This window comes from Pteronotus mesoamericanus, unplaced genomic scaffold, assembly GCF_021234165.1.
Source record: "Pteronotus mesoamericanus isolate MK-2021 breed Mesoamerican mustached bat unplaced genomic scaffold, CSHL_Meso_final contig_74, whole genome shotgun sequence".
In the NCBI taxonomy this organism is placed as follows: Eukaryota; Metazoa; Chordata; class Mammalia; order Chiroptera; family Mormoopidae; genus Pteronotus; species Pteronotus mesoamericanus.
Genome location: NW_026555247.1, coordinates 6931175 through 6948847, shown reverse-complemented (window position 1 = coordinate 6948847; position 17673 = coordinate 6931175). Strand labels below are relative to the sequence as shown.

The window sequence follows — 17673 nt, the reverse complement described above, 5'->3', positions numbered from 1 at the left end:
GGTAGCTTAGGACAGAAATGTATTGTCCCACAGGTCTGGAAGCTCAGAGTCTGAAACCAAGCTATCGGCAGGACCATGCTCCCTCTGAAACCTGTTGAGAAAGGATCCTTCCTTGCCTCTTCCAGCTCAGGTGGCCAAGTCCTAGCCATTGGTCTTAGCCACTGCATCAGAGACCTTTACTTTGAAATTCAACACATCCAAAGTCAGGTTGATGAAATTCAGGTATTTGTTTTGTTGAACAGCACCTCCAACAAAGTGTTGGTGTAGTAGGAAAATTCTATGACGGTGCTGCCCTTTGAATGTTTCTTCAAAAAGCACTATGTAGCATCTATGACAAGCTGCCACAGGGGAAACAGATGTGAGCAGGAAAAGGTGGCCCCACCCTCAGCTCATGATCTAATAAGGATACAGACATGAAAATAAATGGCTCCAAGGGGATAAATGAAATTAGTGAGGTGGTGAAAAATTTGGCTGGAACTCTCGAGGGAGGAGTAGTTAGCGTGGCAGAGGCAGCATAGCACAGCGGGTAAGAATGTGAACTCGGCAGCTAGAGCACCTGGCTTTTCTACATCCTACCTGTGTGATCTTGAAAAATCACTTAACCTCCTCTACATGCTTCAGTTTCTTTATATTTAAAATGAACATGCTCGGGACTTCCGGCCAAAATGGAAGAGTGGGTAGATACGCTTTGCTTCCTCACACAACCAAAAAAAAGGACAACAAGCAATTTAAAAACAAAAAACAACCATAACTACCAGAAAACTGTATGTAAGTCCAAAAACCAAGGAGTTAAAGAAGAAACATTCATCCAGACTGGTAGGAGGGGAGGAAACAGGCAGCTGGGGCAGAGAGGATGTGCAGCAAGACAGAGGCTGGCAGATCGGGCAGTCCCACATTTGTGTGCAGATAAACCGGGAGAAACAACTGCAGAGTGCGACAGACTGCACAACCCAGGGTTCCAGCATGGGGAAATAAAGTCTCAAAACCTCTGGCTGTAAAAACCTGTGGGGGTAGTGGCAGCAGGAGAAACTGCCAGTCTCACAGGAGAGTTAGAGGGGCCCACAAAATCCTAGAATGTGTACAAACACACCCACCCAGGAATCAGCACCAGAAGGGCGCAATTCATTTGTGAGTAGTAGGGGGAGTGACTGAAAGTGGGGTGAGAGCCCAGCAAGTGGCATTGTTCCCTCTCTAACCCTTCCCCCACATACTGTGCCACAATGCAGCAAAGTTGATTGCTCCACTCTGGCAAATACCTAAAGCTCCATCTCTTACAATGTAACAAGTGCACCAAGACAAAGAAATATGGCCCAAATGAAAGAACAGATCAAAACTCCAGAAAAAACTAAGTGATAATGAGATAGACAACTTATCAGATGCAGAGTTCAAAACACTGGTAATCAGGATGCTCACAGAAATGAATGAGTATAGACACAAAATGGAGGAAAAAGTGAAGGCTGTGCAAAGTGAAATAAAGAAAAATATGCAGAGAATCAACAGTAAAGGGAAGGAAACTAGGACTCAAATCAACAATTTGGAACAGAAGGAAGAAATAAACATTAAACAAGAACAAAATGAACAAACAAGAATTCAAAAATTAGGAGCGGCTTAGGAACCTCTGGGACAACATCCAACATCCTAATCATATGGGTGCCAGAAGAGGAAGAGCAAGAAACTGAAAACTTATTCCAAAAAATAATGAAGGAAAACTTCCCCAACCTGGTGAAGGAAATAGACATGCAAGTCCAGGAAGCTCAGAGAATCCCAAAGAAGTTGGACCCAAGGAGGAACACACCAAGACTAATCATAATTAAATTACCCAAGATTGAAGATAAGGAGAGAATCTTAAAAGCAACAAGAGAAAAAGAGTTACCTATAAGGGAGTTCCCATAATACTATCAGCTGATTTCTCCAAAGAAACCTTACAGGCAAAAAGGGTCTGGCAAGAAGTATTCAAAGTCATGACAGGCAAGCACCTACATCCAAGATTACTCTATCCAGAAAAGCTATCATTTAGAATGGAAAGGCAGATAAAGTGTTTCCCAGATAGAGTCAAGTTAAAGGAGTTCATCATCACCAAGCCCTTATTATATGAAATGTTAAAGGGACTTATCTAAGAAAAAGAAGAAAATTAGAAACTATGAACAGTAAAATGACAAACTCACAACTATCAACAACTGAACACAAAAACAAAAACAAACTAAGCAAACAACTAAAACAGGGACAGAATCACAGAAATGGAGATCACATGGAAGGATATCAGCAGGGAGGGGGAGGGAAGAGAATGGGGGAAAAGGTATGGGGAATAAGAAGCATAATTGGTAGGTACAAAATAGGCAAAGGGAAGTTAAGAATAGTATAGGAAATAGAGAAGCCAAAAGACTTATATGTACAACCCGTGGACATGAACTAATGAGGGGGAGTGAAATAAAGGGGGGAAAATGAGACAACTATAATAGCATAATCAATAAAATATACTTAAAAAATAAAATGGACATGCTCAGAGTACCTCTTTCATAAATTGTTATGAGGTTTAAGAAGTCAGTATATGTAAGGTACTTAAGAATAGTGCCAAACATCAGCGTTATAAGTGTGTGTTAAATTAATACCCTGCACTAAGCAGGGGAGCAAGTTCCCTGATTACTAGGCTGTTCTCCCTTTTTGCCACTTTACCTCCCTTATTTGGTATTACTCCTATACACAGTATGTACAGTATACAGTGCAACTTTAAAGTAATGGAGAATTACTTCTTTTCCCCACTTTCCACAGTTAAGATGTGTATAGATAATCTAATGTAAACCCTATTTTTCTCTAGCTACTAGTCATTTATTATTCCACATTTGTTTTCTGAGCATCTAGGATGGGAAAACCACTGAGAGAAAACAATATGCTTATGATATTGAGAAACTGGCAAGACACGTGGGACTCAATGAGTTGGCTTTCCTCAGGGCAGGTTCCACCCTGTTGGCATGAGGGATCTAATAAAGGCCCTGCTAGCTCATACAAACAGCTTTATTCTGTGAAGCAGAAAAAGGCTCCCTACTTCTGTGCAGATACAGCCTTGCCTAGGCTGGATTTCAGCCTCCACTTGCCCCTTGGCCGGGAACACATGTATACAGCACAATCATAGGCAGTCCCATTGACTGAGATCAGTGAGGTACCATGTAATAAATCCTTTCCTCACTAGGCAAATGATTCCAGAATGATGAGCAAGAGTTAATATAGGTTTCATGAAAGTCTAAATCTCACCCAGATATAAATTTTTGATCTGGAAGAATATATATTATTGCCAAAATTAACCTTAAAAAGTTAATACCTCCTTACAAAGAAGGTTACTATAGCTGATAAGAAATGTGTCTCTACATAAATAATATCTAAACTAGTTATTAACATAGTATCAGAACAATTTAACCTTGCTATTTCATAGAAGGCTAAGGAAGTCTTTATATCTGTAGATTATTTAACATGCCGAGTATGTTCAGTATATAATGTACATTTAATTATTAAAAGAATTTTTACTCAAAGATTTCAAATAACTATTATGACAAATCATTTTTGTAGCTTACCACTTCAGAAGTCTTACCTAAGAATTTTTTTCACTCTGTGAATTGAGCACTATGTGCCAAGAAATATACTATGTGATTTTTATCCTCCCAATGAACCTGTGAGATAGACATTATTATTAATCCTGTTTTATATATGAGGACACTGAGATTATGCAACTTTCTAAGGTCGGAGAGCTGGTAGAGTTAGAATTCAAACTCAGGTCTACATGATTGCAGAGTCAGCCTTCTCCACCTCTAAGTGAGAATGGTTTGATAATATGGACAATGAGGTGATATTGTATTTTCCCTCATAGGAGTTTACCTGGCCTGTAAAGAAAATTAGGCTATAAATAAATTAGTCATGTACAGAAAGGTTATGCCTGGATCATCTAACATGGTGCCAGGCATGTAAGAGCCACTTAATAAATGTTCGTGAATCAATGAATAAGTAAAAAAAAAAATGAAGTCACACAAAGTGGCAAAAAAATAAATACATGTAATGCTGCATGTAGAAAATTCTAAAGAATTTACAAAAAAAACTAGAGCAAGGTCATAGAATACAAGATCAATATTCAAAAATCAACTGCATTTCTAACGTAGATGTGTATGCATACAGGAATTAGTAGGTATAGAAATACTTCCTAGCTCTGTCCACCAAAAGAGCCTGTAAGCAATGACATGCCAGTAACAAATGAGCACAGCCCATACCAACATCTTTGTTATACTACATTTAATTAATTTAAAAAACAACAACAACAAAAAAACAAAAACAGCCCTCCTTGGAAAAATAGTTGGCTCCAAGGCCAGACCAAAGTATATAAAAATGACTCTGGAACATCTTGTGGTACCAGAAAGTAACGAAACACTTTTTTTTTAATGTGGGAGTATCACTGGAAGTGGCAGAGGAGGGAGCTTCAAGGATCTGTTCCTCCACTGAAGCAAAAATTAATCTGGCAAAAACTGTCAGGATAACATTTTTCAGAACTCTTTAATCTATTAAAAAACCTACAACAACCTATAAGCAGTGAACTTGAAGATAAGTCCATTGAAATTATCCTGCTTGAGGAGGATAAAGAAAAAAAGAATAAAGAAAAAGAAACAAAGCCCCCAGGACCTGTGGGACAAAATAAAATGGACAAAAACACACATTATAAGAGTCTCAGAAGGAGAGAAGACAGAGAAAGAGAACGAGAAGGTATTTGAGGAAATAATGGTTGAAACTTTCCAAATTCGATGAAGGACATGAATTTACACATCCAAGAAATTCATCAAGATCCAAGATGGGTAAACTCAAAGAGATCTGCACTAAGACACATTATAATCAAACTGTCAAAAGACAAAGAGAAAATTGTGTAATAGCAAGAGAGAAGCAATTCATTACATACAAGGGATCCTCAATAAAATTAACAGCCTATTTTTCACTGGAACCATGAAAGCCAGAGGCAGTGAGATGACATTTATTTATCCTCATCCAAGGACATTTTTTCCATTGCTTTTAGAGAGAGAAGAAAGGAGAGAGAGAAATATCCACGCAAGAGAGAAGTATCAATTGGTTGCCTTCTGTATGTGCCCAGACCAGGGATTTGCACACAGATCAGGGATCATAGGCATCTAGACTGGGGGTTGCAGGAACCCACCCATGTCCAGAGACAGGGGATTGAACCCACAACCTAAGTTTGTGGCTGGATGGGGAATCAAATCTGCAACCCTTCAGTTACATGATGACACTCCCACCAACTGAGCCAAACTGGCAAGGGCAAGAGATGACATTTAAAGTGCTGAAAGAAAACAAATCAGTCAGGAATTCTATAAGTGGTAAGAATGAAATCTTAACTATTTGTGACACTATGGATGGACCTAGAGGGTATTATGCTAAGTGAAATAAGTCAGTCAGAGAAAGACAAATACCAAATGACTTCACTTATATGTGAAATCAAAAGAAAAAACTAAACAAAATTGAAACAGACTCATAGATACAGAAAACAGACTGATGGTTGGCAGAGGGGAGGAGGGTTAGGGCACTGGATGAAAAAGGTGAAGGGATTAAGAAGTACAACTTGGTAGTAATTAAATAGTCACAGGGATGTAAAGTACAGCACAGGGAATACAGTCGATAATGCTGTATTAACTATGTATGGTCCAGGTTGGTAATGAAAATATCAGGGGGAATATTTTGTAAAGTATATGATTGTCTAACCATTATTCTATATACCTGAAATGAATACAAAAGAATGCTGAATGTAAACTGTAATTGAAAAATTTTTTTAAAAGAAGCATTCTCCAAGTGGTAAAATATCCTTCAAAAATTAAGGAGAAATCAGAACATTCCCAGAGAAGCAAAAGCTGAAGAAGTTTGTTGCTGGTAGACCTGACCTATGAGAAATGCTAAGGTCAGTCCTTTGAATTAAAATAAAAGGACACCAGACAGTAAGTAGTAACTCAAAGCCATATGGAGAAATAAAGAATACCAGCAGAGCTAACCATTTAGATAAATATAAAGGTCAACATTATTGTATTTTTTCTGCACTATTTAAAAGACCATGATTATATTACATTTAGGAGGTTAATTGTAATCCCCAGAGTAACCACTAAGAAAATAACAAAAAATATACTTAAAAAAAGAGATCAATATGATACATTAGAAGAAGAAATTAAATACAAAGAAAGACAGTACTAGAGGAATTGAGGGAATAAAAAAAATAAGACATAGAGAAAACAAATATCAAAATGACAGAAGTAAGCCCTTCCTTATCAGTCATCACTTTAAATGTAAACAGATTAGACTTACCAATTAAAAGGCAGAGATTGGAAGAATGGATTTTTAAAAATGATCCAAATATATGCTGTCTGCAAATGATTCACTTTAGATCCAAAGACATGAATAAATTGGAAGTGAAAGGACAAGAAACAGTTTTACATGAAAATAGGAACCAAAGGAGAACTGGGGTGGCTATACTAGTGTCAGACAAAATAGAGAATCAGAAAGGGTATAGTTCAGACTTTAAGTCAAAAATTGTTATAAAAGATAAAGATGGACATTACACATTGATAAAAGACCCAATTCATTAAGAAGATATAACAATTTAAATATAGCTGCACCAAACAAAAGAGCCTCAAGTGTATGGGGAGAAGAATTTGAGAGACTTGAAGGAAGAAACAGTTCTACAATGATAGTTGGAAACATCAATACCCCACTTTGAATAATGACGGTTTCTCAAAAACTTAAACGTAAACTTACTATGTGATCTAGCAATGACTTGTAGGAATCTACCCAAGAAAACTGAAAACATATGTCCACACAAAGATTTGTTTGTGAATATTCATAGCAGCATTGCTAACAGCCAAAACCTAGAAACAGTGCGAATATCCATCAACTAGTGAATGGATAAAGAAAAATTAGATAAAGCCACACAATGGAATACTATTTTCTACAATAAAAACAAACAAACTACTAACTCATGCAATAATATGAATGAACTTCAAAATCATTATGCTGAGAGAAATCAGACACAAAAGACAATATATGTTGCATTGCGCCATTTATATGAATTTCCAGAAATGGCAGATCTTTTGAGACAGAAATCAGCCCAGCGGAGATACATCCAGAGATTGATTGCACAGGCACAAGAGAACTTTTGAGGCTGAAGAAAACATTCTAAAATGAGATTCTGGTGTTACCTGCACAACTCTATAAATTTACCGAAAATTATTGAATTTACACATACAGTGGATGCATGTTATGGTATTTAAATTATGCCTCAACTAAAGCTGTTTAAAATAACTCACATGTTTTAAAGTAGTTTTGGTAAAATAAAAGGATGTGTAGAAAACATGTAGTTTTTCACATTCATATGTGCACTAAAGACGTAAAACACACAGCTATCTTTCTGCACCAATTTAGGTACCAGCTTTTTATAAGGGGCTGAAATTAATAATGTTTTGTCCTCTTCTTTTCCTATGACTGTATATTTATTTTTCTCATATTAAATAATCCACATTCAATGTCACAGGTAATTCAGAGCATGAAGTATTGGGTTGGCCCAAAATTCGTTTTTTTTCTGTAAGTTGGCTCTAGTAGCACTTAGTTGTCTTTATCTTCATTGGAAACAATTTTGTTAGATTGTCTTGTGACAGCTGTCATAGCAGCATGCATTTTTTTAAAAACTTTTCAAAATTGGTGAATTTTTGTAAAGCCATTTTAATATTGAAGATGGAAGAAAATAAGCAACATTTTCGGCATGTTATGCTTTATTATTTCAAGAAAGATAAAAATGCAACTGAAACACAAAAGAAGATTTGTGTAGTATATGGAGATGGTACTGTAACTGATTGGTTGTGTCAAAACTAGTTTGAGAAGCTTCATGCTAGAGATTCCTCACTGGATGATGCTCCACAGTCTGGTAGACCAGATGAAGTTGATAGTGATCAAATCAAAATATTAACTGAGAACAGTCAGCATTATACCACAGAGAGGATAGCCAATATACTCAAAATATCCAAATCAATAAAGTTATTGATGAAAATGGAAAACAGTCTTTTATTTTACGGAATAAACTAAATAGACTTTTTGGCCAACCCAGCAGAATCTTGCACTTCAAGGACTGAACATTCCCATTCCAACTATTCCCCACCAACCCTGAAGGGCCTTGAGCTCCAGTAGCCTGTGATTGGTTGAGGAGCAAAGGGCTGAGATTCTGGTATGTGGAACCACATTTCTTCACTGATGAATGAATTTGGCTTTTCAAAGGAAAACATTTATGTTTGCCTACTTCAGATGATTTGTACATAAACTTTCATTGCTAACGCATGGCTAATGTTCACAGACACAGAACAAATATTAGGAAAATTATTTTTAAAAAAGAATCACTCATCCTTAAATTGATGACTGTAAGTCATTAGCCTGAAATCTCAAAATAACTCATTGTTAATCATTGTTACACATATATCAATGGACATAGTAAAAGTCAGATTTCCCAGTCCTTGCCCAAGATCTTCACATCATCTTCACAAAGGAAAAGGCCTTGTTGAAGTTAACAAATGGTTCTCTTTCATGATAGTCCTATAAACAGAACCTTAGTGAAGCTGAGTTTCCTGTTTATGGCCATTAGTCCAAGTTACACAGACACAAGTGAGCCCGCTTTGTGGCAAGCACTCACTCCTAGCCATAACTCATGTGTGTGTGTGTGCTTCTCCATCAGTATGGTTCAGGTTAGATACACCTTCCTACACACACAGCAAAATGTAATTAAGGAACATGTAAAAGATGTGTTGAACTGTCAATGGATAAAATCAAGACCGTATGTTTGATAGCTGTGTGCATTTCATTCCTTGTGAGTATAGTGTTTTGTGACAAGCTAAACAAAACACAAGAGTATTTTTTAGATACAGGCTGCCACTTCTTTACAGCCTTAAACTGTACCTTCATTCTACCATCCTTTCATTCAATGTTTTCTGAGCGCCTATATTGTCCCAGGCTTTGTGCTAAGCACTGGAGATAAAGATGTAAACCAGACAGACAGGATCCCTCAATTAAAAGCTCTTTAACACCAAAAACTTAATCTCTGAGCAGTAACAGGTATATAAAATCTTATTTAATGAATATTAAGTCCAGAGAAACACAGTGAATATTTTTCACACACCAAACAAAATTGAGACTTTCAAAACACCCTGCCTATTGACACATGCTACCATTTAAGTATCAGCATTGTTATAGACTAGGGACCATAAACTCCGGTTTTAGTCTAAGATTTGATTTTATTCATTTTTGATATATTTTGCAAAATCCTTCTGACTGAAATTCTCAATCCTGGCTGTCTCCAAAGACTTACTTTTAGGAAATTCAAAGAAATAGAACTATTTTAGTTAACTCTTCTTCATTTCCCACCTTGAGCAGACTCAAGACTACCATCATCGGGCACAACCAATTGATTAATCATAATCTCTCCTCCCTTCGCCCACTCATCACCCACCACCCACCACCCCTCACTTCTCTGAAGGGCAGGTCTGTACGAGCTGCCAAAACTGGGCTATCACAGTGTTTAACAGTCTGGCCTCTGGAACTCAGCTTCCCCTTCTGGTCTCTGACACACTTCTCATTATATGAGAACCTCTCACGTCAACAACCAGCGCCTCTTCCCAAGCCCTCACCTCTGAAAGCAGAAAGGACTGTTCAGCGAGTTTTTGTTCACCTCTCATTTTCAGGGAAACACAAAATTTAATCCCTGATAGCACTTTTTTTCCTACACGCTACACCCTGGCCTAGAAACACAGTCACTTCCTACTCTATCTAGGACTTTAAACCCAGGTTTAATGACCTATTCTGGAAATTCAATCAAGAACAGGAAACATGACTTTTCTGGGCCTATCAAACTATGGACACAATAAAAATACCAGTTGGGGGAAAAGGGATGGTTCATTCCTAGGCAGGTCTGGAGGAGAGGAGTCAATTGAACTTTTCTTCAGTTTCTTCCTTCTCCTTGCCTCTACTCTCCCCATAATTAGAACAGTTCTCTCCAAAGTTGAGTGTGCCAGGCAATCCAGTGGGTGTAAGAAGCAAACATTGAGTTCCCTTTACACTATCTTACTTAAAAATAAGAAATTTAATCTTACTAATATTTAATATACATATTGCTTAGGGATCTTCACTCAGTCCACAAGTCAGCTGATCACAAGTCACCAATGATCCTGAATGTCTGTCCAAGGGGAGAGAAGTGGTCCCACCAGGCTATCATCTGACCATGACACTCAAAGCTTATCGGTGCCCAGGTAAGTGGACACAGGGATTCTATTCTCCTGAGTAGCAGCATGGTTGTGATCTTGTGTGGAAATGGGGAGTGACCAAGAAATTCTTTTGACTACACAGGTTCACTGGTTATCTCATGGTAAATTACTTGAAGACCTTTTAAATTTAAAGACAAGTTACACTTTTTTTTCACAAAAATTCCAAATTTGCTGACTTTTTCTGGGATGAAAATGGCTGCCAGTAATATGCTACCTGATGAATATTTACAAAACAATAGAGGCATTTTTGTTCTGTCAAAAATCAAAGTTGTTTTAACAGTGCATAAAAAAGTAAATACTGTTCTTTAAAAATGTAACTTTGGAAAAAGCAGTTTTGAAAAAATATATGTTTGGAAATGTTTCATCTTTTATTGCTAAAAATATGGATCAATTACTCTAAAAGTTCTCATAATTGCACATTTTTAAAACACGGAAACAGAACTTTCTAACCCATTCTAATATTTTCCAAAAGAGCATTTGCAGCATGTTTTGAATCTATTGTTTCAAACATTAAAATGCAACACCTTCCTTCCAAGAAGTATTGAATGCCACTTGAAAAGCAAACATTTACTGGCCAAGTTTCTACTTTAAAAGATTTTAGAATAATTGAAGGATGGGGCAGATATATGAGTGCCATGATTTAGTGAACTCAGAGAGCATGAAAACTGTGTAGTCATACAAGGTCCCACTCTTAGGAAGTCCCCTCACTTAGTTTCATGCTCTGTCATCACCATCTTGAAATTCTTAATTTTTTAACAAGAGGTTCTGCATTTTCATTTTGCATTGGACTTCACAAACTTTGTAGTTGGTTCTGGAGCTCAGCCAATGCAGTTCTTCCATTTGAATCTACGTATTTTTTGAGATATCTTTTCAGCTGTGAAGATCACTAAATTCAAGTCTTAATATAAAACAACTTTGAATTGTTTCATAGGTGCTAAATTAAACATGTCAAAAATAATTACAGACGTTATTCATTACTTCTGTATATTTGTATGTTTACAGTTATACACAATCACAAATAAAATATTCAGAGAAAGCAAAATTATTTTGGTCTTTTAATAAATAAAATGAAAAGTATTTTCATCATTATTTTTCTTTTAAATTTCAACATTTGCAAGTTTTAAGTATACATAATATATTAAAGTAACACATACATATAATTTATAAATAACTAAGCATGTATTGGCACTGCACGTTCCCCAACTTGTCATTTATGCAAGCACATAGCCAAAAGAGTTTCTAAAACTCTTCAGGGATAATCTTTCACTTTTGGAGCCAAGCTCCAAAATTACTCCCTCTTCCGGCCACACTTTTCCTATTCCTCTGCAGTAATTCCAAGCAGCTGAAGAGAGCAATTATGGCTTAGTGTAAAGCGGCTTCTGGAGTCAGGACTGGGTTCAAATCCAGATGTCCTACTTCATGAGGCACCTTTCTTAACCTGCTCACCGGACCCAGCTCCCAGCGCGGTCGTTAAGATCTTGTGTAAAGACCTGGCACACCTTCATTCACATGCTCATTAAACATCATAAACTTCATCATTTAAACCTGGCGTTTGCGGTGAGCAGACCCTGAGCGCTCGATCTATCTCAAGCCTTATTTGCTTCAGTGACTCTAGGAGGAGGCACTTCAGGCAGTGGAGTGAAGTGCATCTTTTCATTGACATCGGAGTGATACTACTGATAAAACCTGAAAGTTCTCTCTTAAAATACACCACGCAACTTCTCGGAATAAAGTAGGGGACATGAAGTGCCTGGAAGGAGGGACGCCAGTGACGCCCAAGGGGACTCAAGTTGAGCCTGGCAGGTGCTACCTGGCTGAAGGACGGAGTCAGATCTGGACGACAGTCCCCTGCATTCCTAGAGTGCAGCTTCGGACCTTCTCCTCTGCTCGCCCACGCCTGACCTCAGCCTCCATTCACCTGGCGCGCTTTACCCATTCCCGCCTCCGGCAGCGCGTTGGCCAGGGCAATGCTCCCGAAGGATCACTCGCGGAACAACGCGCGCGCCTCCCGGCCTCGCCAGCCCGCACGGGAGTTGAGGGAGCCCTTCCCGGTCGCCTGGGTTCACCAGCGCGAGCGCCCAAAGCAAAGGGCCCGATGCCTTCGCCGGTTGCGGCTGACCCGCGCGGAGAGGGAGCCGTCCCCGGTTCCCCGCCGCCCCACACTCTCTCCCCGGATCTCACCTGGATAGTGTGGCCTCTGCCCGGGACGGTGGGCCCCCCTACCAATTTGCAGTAGAGTTCTGGCCGGGGCCGCGTGCCTCCGGGCTCTGGCTCCCCGCAGGTGGCGGTGGCCCAAATCCTCGCCGCCTCGGCCAGGTTGAAGTAGGGCGGATGCAGGCTGAGCCCGGCCGCGGCCGGGGACTCCCGAGCGGCCAGGCACACGGCGGGCAGCAGGAGCCGCAGCAGGAGCGGCAGCAGCGGGACCGGCCGCGGTACCCAGCCCCGAGCCCGCGCGGCCGCAGCCATCCCGCCGCGCACGGCCCTCCCTCCTCGGCTGCCCGCCGAGGGGCTGCGGGGTGGAAGGGCACGCGGACTAGACGGCACAGTCCTCCCGCGACCCGCGAGAGCAGCCCTGGAGCCCGCGACGTGGGGGCCGCTTCTCTCCTGCGGGATCTGCAGCGGCGGGAGCGGGCACCGCGGGATCAGGAACTGACAGCGCCCAGCCTCGGGCCAGCAGACGGCGTCTCTGCAAGCGCTCCGTGCGCGGCAAACTCCGCGGGCGGGGAAGGCGAAAGGCGTTCCCGGGCTCCCACCCTGTTGGCTCAAGCCAGGGGCCCGAACAGCCCCAACTTCCCACGGCCAAAACAGAATCAGATATCCCTCCTCTCTAGATACTCACGGTCTCAGGCCAGCAAGAAACGCCAGCTCCGAGCCTCAGACAAGGGACAAGCTGGCTTGCGGCGAATTTGGGTGAGACAACAGAGAAAGAGCCACTGCCCGCAGAACTTAAAAACATTGTGATTTCCCAGACAAGCCTCAGTTGTCCAAAGTCCTGTCAAAACACTGCACCTGTGGCACTGCAGCCGTACACCGAGTCTAGGAGCAAAGGAGCTCATAGGGAATTGTGAGTGGCAGAACGAACACATTTAAGAGACAGCCAATAGTGGAAGCTGTAGTTTGCCAAACTGGAAAGATGCCCTGGAGGAAATCCTTCAGATGCCCAATATGCTAAATTTTACAGATAAACTGAGAGATATTGTGTGAAATACTAGAGCTGTCAGGGTGACCTCAGGGTATAGGATACTCCCATAGAGGCTAAGGCGGGGTCTCGGATGCAGGAACAGCTCACAGATACAGATTCCACACAGGCCGCCTAAGAAATTCAAGGAGAGTGTCATTGCTGTTGGCCATATGAGCAGAAGTGCCTCAGAGGAGTAGGACTGGAGCTTTGAAGCATGGTGCAAAACACCAAAAGGGGAAACCATAAAGACTGATATATGACGACCTAAAAAATAAAAATGTGTACATCTAAAAGCACCTTAACTAAACAAAAATGGAAAGTAAATGACAGAGGAGGAAATTTTTAGTATTAAAAGACATCGGATTAATGACTTTAATATGTAAACTCCTTTATGAAACAATTAGGAAAAGCTGAACACTCATGGCTAAGAAACTTGACACAATTCACAGAAAATAAGCTTTAAGATAATAAACACATAAAAAGCTATATGACCTTCCTGGAAATTGAAACGCAAGCAAAGCACCAATGAGACTCATCGTTCACCTTTCAAACTATCAAATAGGTTTTTAAATAAAATTATAAGTTGAAGAGAGGTCAGTGAATCAAGTATCATACCCTTGGTAGAAGTGGAAACCTTATAACCTTTCAGGAAGGCAATTTTTGCAGTTCTTATCAAATGACTCCAACGTACATCTGTTTTGCCCTAACAATTCCACTTCAGGGATTTATATCTTATACAGGAAATAATTCAGGAAGTTTGCAAATATTTATGGCAAGTAGTTATCAGAACTATTTATAACTTTAAGTTAAAAAGAATCTAAATGTCTGATAATAAAGAGGTAATTAAATAAATTATGGTATATTGACATAGTGAAATATTACTAAGTCATTAAAGTAATCTTATGGAAGTATATATTTCCTATATACTTCTATATTCTATAACATCATATAAGTGTACATAGAAAATATATACTTCCATTAGATGTTCACAATATTTTAACATAAAAAAGTTATAAAATCATATATGTACAAAAATTAATTGCATTTCTAAACTCTAGCAATAAATAATCCAAAAAGTGAAATTAGAGTAATTCCATTTACAATAAAATAAAAAGAATAAAATTCTTAAGAATAAATTTCACAAAACAAGTGCAATTTTTGGGTTTGGGGAATATTGCCATCTAAACTATTATCTCCCAATCCATGAACATAGTATGTCTTTCCATTTATTTTAATTTTCATCTATGTTGTAGAATGTATCAGAACTTCATTTATTTTTATGGCTGAATGCTATTACATTGTATAGATGTGAGGGGGGACCCTCCCAAAAACACCCAGGAATTATTTTTCTGGTGGGGGGACCCATTGTAGTCTTCCCCTTCTAAGTGAGTGTTCTAAAAATCTATTTGTATTATTGTATAAGCTGGCATTGTTGTGAGAGGCTGTGTTCAGCTTCAGCAAATTAGTGAAATAGCCAGATACAAAAGGTTAATAATTGTATAGGGAGTAACTGCTAATGGATATGAAACTTCTTTTTGGAGTGATGAAAATGTTCTGCAATTGGTAGGGGGACATAATATAATTCTGTGAATATATTAAAAACCATTGAATCATACACTTTAAAACTAAATTTATGGTATGTGAATCATATCTTCATAGAGCTGTTATTAAAGAGAATTTTTTCAGGATTGAAATATGAGATCTGTCCAGAAAATGTCCAGCCATTATTAATATAATGAGAATGGTTTCTGTGACATCGATGTAACCTGGCAGCCCAGGAGAGCGGACTGGAATGCACATGTGTGAACAATGACAGCTTCACTGTACTAGTGAGTGAGGGTGGTAGATCCATTGAGTGAGCATGTGCACTGTGTGACCATCACATTCAAAATGACTGAGCAAGTAGAGCTATGAATCTGCGTCAAATTTTGCATTACACTTGAACATTTCTCCATGGTAACTATTAGAATGATTCAAAAGACCACAGCTATGGGCAACTGGTGATTGGCAACTTCATCACAACAACGCCCTGGCTCATGCATCATGTCTCTTGCAGAAACATCAAATCACCCAGGTGAAATATCAAATCACCCAGGTGACTCAGGCCCCCATAACCCATTTTGGTGCCCTGTGACTTCTGGCTTCTCCCAAAACTAAAATCACCTTTGAAAGGGAAGAGATTTCAGGCCATGAGTGAGATTCAGGAAAATACATCAGGGCAGCTGATGGCAATTGGGAGAACTGTATGAGGTCCCAAGGTGCCTACTTTGAAGGGGACTGAGGCATCATTGTCATATGTATAATGTTTCTTGTATCTTTTTCAGTAAACGTCTCCATTTTTCATATTACATGGCTGGATTCCTTCTGGACAGATCCTGTATATATTAAATATAAAAAGTATATATGAATATGTGCATGAACACACATGCTCAAGCACAGAGTGTGAGTGTGTGTGTGTGAAAGCAGACTCAAAGAGATCTTGAAAGCTATGAATAAGATGTTCAAGAGTGGGTACATGGGATGGAGAGAAGAGAATTTTGTTTATTTTCTTCTTTTTGCTTGTCTTTATATTTTTAACTTTCCAGTGATGAAACTAACTGCTTTACCCTAATAGGACCTTTCATATTTTAATAAATCAACTAAATGAACACCTCAGACTACCTGGAATAGTCCTGCCTGAGGTAGTGTGGTCCTATCTAACTTAACAAAAGGAAATTGAAAGAAATTGAGAAAGAAAGGTATATAAGTTTTTATGAAGTCCTTCCAGATACAAGATTATTTGAAGGAATATATTCAACAAATGGCTAAGATTCCAAAATTATTTTATTAATATGCAAATTTGAAAGCAAAGCCTAAATGAAAGGAACTGTTCTGTCCCCAGCCAGTAACTTTTCCACAGTATCAGATCATTTTACTGAGTGTTCTGATATCAGAATTCTCAGCAGCAGAACCAACCACTGAGGATTCAAATCAAAGTTTCTTCCTCATAGAATTTCCATTTTGCTACAAAAAGCAACAATTAACAGTATGACATACAAATTTACTATCTTGTAAATGACAGTATTTCTCTTTGATATGTTTTATTGCATTCCATAGTCAGAAAATATGAGATATCATTGACTTCACATTGTCATTACAGTTTAAAAATAACTTCGTGATATCAAGGTATGATAAGTGTATTTGCCCACTGAAAGCAGCTTTAAAGATGATCAAATGAAAGCTAAATATCTAAAGTTAATATTTGCTAGTAAAGTTTTCTCTCTAAAGATTATATATCCAAAACAAACATTCTGGGATTACCTACCAGCCACAGTCTTATTTATCAGAGATATAATGAGAATAATGATACTTTGGTTGGGAGCAGGGAGAAGTGTCGCTCTTAAGTGAAGAAATGTATGAGCAGGTGCTTCTAAAAACTAAAGCAGAAAATATAATGCATACTTGTATTTTAAAGGCAAGATGGGCTGTTGTGTCTTAATGGGGAAAGATGATGCTTGGAGAAATAAATGACTTGTCTTTGTTTTAAGAAAAATAGAAATAATTAAGGACCCAGGACTTCTGATTCGCAGTTCATTCTTCTAGAAAGACGATAGCAGGCCAGAGGGAAAAGCTGCCCCTGGATGTAAGCCTATCTTAGGTGTGAAAGCTGCAGAAGTGTCCCAAGCACAAGAACAGCTATTGGTTTGCTTAGCCCTAAAGGAGATGGGTGCGACAGACATGCATAGTTGGCTATAAACAAACCCCAAACTAACAAGTGAATTTGGGGTTTGGCCGGCCTCCCAATACTTCAGAAGTGACTCATGCACAGCTATGTCCTTCAAACTTCAAGACTGAAATGCAACTTGCCATGCCATTGTTGAAAAGAATTTCTCTAGAGTTCAGAACCTAGACATGCAAGGGTGGTAAACTCACTATGTCACTCAATAATGATCAAACTTGATAATGTTCCTTTAGTACAGTGATTGGACTAACATACTCATGGCTTGTGCTCCTTTAAGTCAAGGCATAGATTTTCTCCTGCTTCCTTTCAACCCCCTCTCCAATATGGCAGTTTTTCCTTTGTCCTCCCATGTCCTCCTAGGAATATGAATTGTCATCATAAATCGTAGGTCCTGCTTATTATTATTCATTTTAAATTTTTTTATTGATTGATTTTAGAGGGGTGGG

General features: G+C 39.0%; 1 protein-coding gene across 1 annotated transcript in view; it reads right to left on the bottom strand.

Moving 5' to 3' along the window:
• Positions 1–12834, bottom strand: part of LAMA3 (laminin subunit alpha 3) — a 254462-nt gene extending 241628 nt beyond the window's left edge. Inside the window, exon 1 of the mRNA XM_054583453.1 lies at positions 12507–12834. Within this exon, the coding sequence (XP_054439428.1) occupies positions 12507–12791 (285 nt within the window). The 5' untranslated portion in view covers positions 12792–12834. The remainder of the gene's footprint in view (positions 1–12506) is intronic.
• Positions 12835–17673: the final 4839 nt, after the last annotated feature.